The sequence below is a fragment of the Sprattus sprattus genome (assembly GCF_963457725.1).
Source record: "Sprattus sprattus genome assembly, chromosome: 18".
Taxonomy (NCBI): domain Eukaryota; kingdom Metazoa; phylum Chordata; class Actinopteri; order Clupeiformes; family Clupeidae; genus Sprattus; species Sprattus sprattus.
Window position 1 is genome coordinate 28,082,555 of NC_137916.1, and position 5,000 is coordinate 28,087,554.

Here is a 5,000-nt window from a genome sequence, read left to right on the forward strand (position 1 = left end):
ACCTGCGTCTAACTGAGACTAATAGCCCAGAGAGCTCCTGTGTAATTTGCTGTTTATTGGGAGTATTTTCTCCCTCAGTCAGCACTGTTTCCAATCACGGAATGTCCTCTCCCATCGAGGCACTCATAAATCAAGGTTTGCACTGGGAGACCCAGGCAAAGGCGAGCGAGCCCTTCCCAACATACAAAGGGGCCACACTTCGCCGCAGAGCGATATAGACAAGAGCCATTCAGTCTAATGTTCGTGCGATCGCATTTCTTTCCAGGTCCTTAATCTACATCCAATGCCATTCTTCTCCCCTGGTCTTTAATACTAAAAGGTTATATCCCTCGTCCGGGATATTTTTATTTTTGAGTTTTCGTCTTAGAGACATAAAAAGAACAACCACGGAAAACATTGAACCCTTTTCTAATATTATTGCTGAGGTCTTCTAGAATAGAATCATATATTCCATTTGTGCATCAATGTTTTTAGTTAAGCAAAATGTACAAAAACATCAAGGCATGTCAGACAACTTAGAAAAGTCTAAAAGGCCTTGGACCTTAGAGTGTTAATCTTGGCTTGGTAGCACGCAATGCTTTTGTGTCTCACTCAGTTTCTTATTCACTCGCTGAGAGAGAGAGGCTTGCCAACAGCCTCCCTCTCTCTCCCTTTCACCTACTCCTTTGATTTTCCGTGGTCTGCCCAGCTTACTGATGACGCATGCTAAAACGGCCACGTTTAATTTTCTTTCACGTGGTTCCAGCTTGTTATTAATTGATTCCTTATAGGGGTTTTAATGATGGCTTCACGGGATGCGTTAAACCAAGTTTTTTTTTATTTTGGGCTCATTCGCGGGCTCTAAAACGAGTGTCTGTGAAATGGAGAGAGTGGGAAAAAGGTGAGAGGCAGAGATATTTCTGCCTTCTTGTGCGATAACAACGCCAAGATAATTGCCTTTTGTACAAAGAGCCAACGGAGTGTTAAATAGAAGAGTACCCATTAATAGAGCAGCGAAAAACACCAGATAAACTGCTTAATCAGAATGGAACACCTTTGGAAAGAGAAACCTAAATAAATCTGACCAAAAAACTAAACAGAGAAACGTGGGGAAATGGTAGTGGTGGAGAAGGAGATTTAACTTCATTTCGAGACTAGAGGAGTCCTATATGCAATGAATCATCCTGACAGACTAAACAGCATTTTAGGAAAAGCTTGACGGCATATGAAATGCCTCTTAAAAAGTTCAGACAAGCGGGGGTTGCAATCTAAAAAAAGAGGAGTACGCAAACGCTCAAGAAGGTGGCATTGTGGGTAATCTATTAGAATCGGTACAATGGAGTAGAAAAAGTGAGAGGTCGGCTATTCTGACGGAAAAAATAAACACTTTTATGTGAAGGTATGAGACAGCACAATGCAACACAGGATAGAAGTAATTTCAGCTGGCGTGTGTGCTGTGGAGCAACATAAAGAACAGTGAGTGCATTGTAGTTCACGCTTCTGAAGCTTGGGAAAGCCTTTTGAAGATGTGTACCTGCACTTCACTTCTACTGTTTGACGGCAAGCCCATGCTTTGACATGGATTACAGTGTATAGACATCTCTGTTTTATGCCTGTCAGTCAGTATTATTTCTGTCAATCAGTGATTTGAAAATAGAAATAAACAGAGACTGTGGCATTTGAAACAAAAAGACATCATTATTGTCGCCAATTCTCAACAAATCAAAAGTCTCTTAAATACTGTTTGCCTTTGCACTTTGTTTGACCTTTTCACTAACATTTAGCCACGTTTTAAAAACAACATTGCTGGGTTTGAGTGCTAGTGGCCTTGACGATGCCACTGACTAGAAGGAATCAGCCTCACCTGAGACGATCCCGTTCTTCTCCATAGGCTCCTCCCAGCTCACCCTCAGGGACGTGTCCAGGATCTCTGTGAAGCTCAGGTGACCTACTGGGCCTGGGGCTGTAAAGAAAAGAAAAAACATCAATAGTGTCAATTTAAAACAATACCTTAAATAGGAATAATGCACTAAAGTAGTGTTTCTCAAACTTGTTCAGACCAAGGACCACTTAGCCAATAAAGAGTTGTCATTATGTCAAACAACACAGAATATAGTTATCATCTCGCTGTCTCTGAAGCGGGAGAAAAAAAACACTGTTTGAATGCAGCTCCGCGGCGGGAGTATCCCTGCATTACATTAACCAATTTCACAGACTGGTCCAGGACTGTTTTGAGACACGGGGGGCATCCTCTTGACAGCCAGCTGTTGCCATGGCCAATGGTGCTACTGCACGTTCTCGCGCTATTAGTCCTCTATGTTTTCCAGTCATCGCAGTTGAACCGTCTGTACAAAAGCCAATAATTTACATGACCATGACCTTGTCAATAGATTAGGCTACTCTTTAATAGATTAGGCTACTACTGACTGTGTTCTCTTCGTTCTGAGTTGTATGTTAGAAATGTCGTAATAATTTACTTGTGGCCGTCGCGGACCACTAGGGGGCCACTGGTGGACCACCGCGGAGCACACTTTGAGAACGACTGCACTAAAGTAATTGATGCTTTTACATTCAGTGCTGAAAAATAACAGGTGCACTGGATTGAGTGATACATTTAGATTCAGTGGGTGTTTCAGCTACACGAGACAGCCTAAGGAGGCCATATGCGTATAGATTGTGCTTCTGTGGAGAATGGACCGGAATACACCACACACATTAGGCTGACTAAAAAGGCCACAAGTTGACAACAACTATCTGATCCCGTGGCATTTAACGAGTTTCTATGGCAACCTATGTAAATGAGTCCTATAGTACATACCTTGCCATACTAAGCATTCAGCATGTCTAAAGTGGGATGTTGTTACAGTAGCTGCAAAGAAGGGCCTGTGTGTGTGTGTGTGTGTGTGTGTGTGTGTGTGTGTGTGTGTGTGTTGAATAAATAGGTACCTACCTGAATATATGTATCTAACATTATCTGGGTGTCACATTACCAGGGAATCTACTTACTGTCCTCATGAGTCTGGACAAGTCTGGGAACGCTTCTGGGTCCATTGCCTGGGGTCGTGAAGCACAGCACTGATGTCAGGTACCAGGTGAACTTCTTCAGCCCGGTGATGTGCCCAACGTGCCGGGTGCCGTGGTAGTCCGGGGTGATGGTCGCTATGGTCACGGCTTCAGGAGTGTGCTCTGGCCATGCCATGAGCTGACGGAAAAGAGATGCATTTTCACAAATGGAGCGAGTTGCAGATTGTTCCAGAAAAAAAAACATGGCTAATTATATTATCTTTGCACTGGGGGATTGATTATTATGAGCAGCTGACTGAGTCAGACAAGGATGTCTGAGACATGCGCCAGCTATACAATTAATCAAAACTCAGAAGCGCCTTATATTTTCACCACATTGCAGTAACTAAACACTCACTCTTCAGCAGGCTGATCTCAGACCTGTTACCCCGGTAACCCCAGAGCATCATATGGTGGATAATGACTCCAGGACAGATAAGAGCTGAAGGGAAACACTAGAGAGAGAGAGTCACCTTGTAGCCTTGATTGATGCCATTGATGAACTGCTGTGGTGGTGGGTTCCAGGTGAACCTGATTGTGGTCGAGTTGACAGCTGTGGCCTCCACTCCCTGCGGGGGCGCTGTGGGGACTGAAAGATAAAGTGAAAGTGAGTGAAAGTGAAAGTGAAAGAGTTCTTGAAAAACAATCATCAAATAAGAAATGGTTGCATTACCTAATTTGTCATTGAACAGATTACAGTAAGTCATTTTACAGATCAACCAGTCATGTTGCATGTAGGGTTCAGATGATTGGTTCTTGATAAATATTTATATATTTTTGTCCTCCATGAAACAAAGATGGCAATGGCTAGTTTGCTTAGTTCTTGAAGTGCATGCTTTTGCTAAGAAACTGCAATTGAGATGAATGAGAATGCCCAAAAACTTCTCTTTTCAGGTCTCTCCATACCAGAGTAATGTAGTGATAGGAGTAAAAAATCCCTCTATATACAGTATATATATATATACAGCCAGACTGGGCTCTGTAAGAAATGCTTTGACATGTTTACATGTTTACATGTATACAAGTCTGTGAGTGGAAATGTCTAGTACTGCAGGCTTGCATCAACAGGACCTAGGCCGTTCATTTGAGCTTATCTTGAGCTTTCCTCGAGGTGATTCATTTCAGCTCAAGTGGATGAGACTATTACTGGATGAGTCTATTACTGGTTGGTATGAATGAAAACTAATGACTAAAACCCTGAGCAATGCCTGCGCCATACAGTGCAGAAACCTTGAGTCTGGACCACCCCACTCTATTGGACATTAATTCAGCCGCTTTCATTCTACTGACAGAATGAAGGAAGGACATACTGTATGTTATAGGTAGGTTAAAAATAAATGAAACCATCCTACTCTTCTCATCACGAGTGGGGGGGAAATGGATTCTACCTCTGGACAACACAAGAGGCGGAACGGCTGCGCTGAGGACGGCTTGTCTCCTGGTGACTACCTACGCACGGGGGAGACTCGGAGCACACGATCACCACTTCCTCCTCCCTTCCTCTCTCCCTCTCTCCCTCTCTCCGTTGATTTTCTGTTTCTTTCTTTTCTTTTTTTTCTTTTTCAGACATGATGAGGATGAGGCTGGTCTGAGCGAGCGGTTGTGTTTCTCATGCGGGTGCAAATGTGAAGGGTTGGGCATTCGGCTCAGACCGGCTTGCTCCTACCAGCCTGTGTGTGTGTGTGTGTGTGTGTGTGTGTGTGTGTGTGTGTGTGTGTGTGTGTGTGTGTGTGTGTGTGTGTGTGTGTGTGTGTGTGTGTGTGTGTGTGTGTGTGTGTGTGTGTGTGTGTTGCTCCCACCAGCCTGTCTGCTCATCAGGCTGCTCCGACTCGAAAGTAGCCCTCCACATCAAAGTGGGTGAAAACATGAGGCAGATTTTTAAGGGTGGGATGGGGGTACGATAGGCTCCTGAGAGATCGGAGAGCACGTACAGTACTGTTCAAGACAGGAATAATGCT

At 43.9% G+C, this 5,000-nt stretch overlaps 1 protein-coding gene across 1 annotated transcript in view; it reads right to left on the reverse strand.

Moving 5' to 3' along the window:
- The window catches only part of sdk1a (sidekick cell adhesion molecule 1a), a 170,058-nt gene that overhangs the window by 59,773 nt on the left and 105,285 nt on the right, over nucleotides 1-5,000 (reverse strand). The window contains exons 17-19 of the mRNA XM_080856312.1: nucleotides 3,516-3,631; nucleotides 2,986-3,181; nucleotides 1,844-1,942 (exon numbers count right to left, since the gene is read on the reverse strand). Coding sequence (XP_080712438.1) covers nucleotides 1,844-1,942; nucleotides 2,986-3,181; nucleotides 3,516-3,631 — 411 coding nt within the window. The remainder of the gene's footprint in view (nucleotides 1-1,843; nucleotides 1,943-2,985; nucleotides 3,182-3,515; nucleotides 3,632-5,000) is intronic.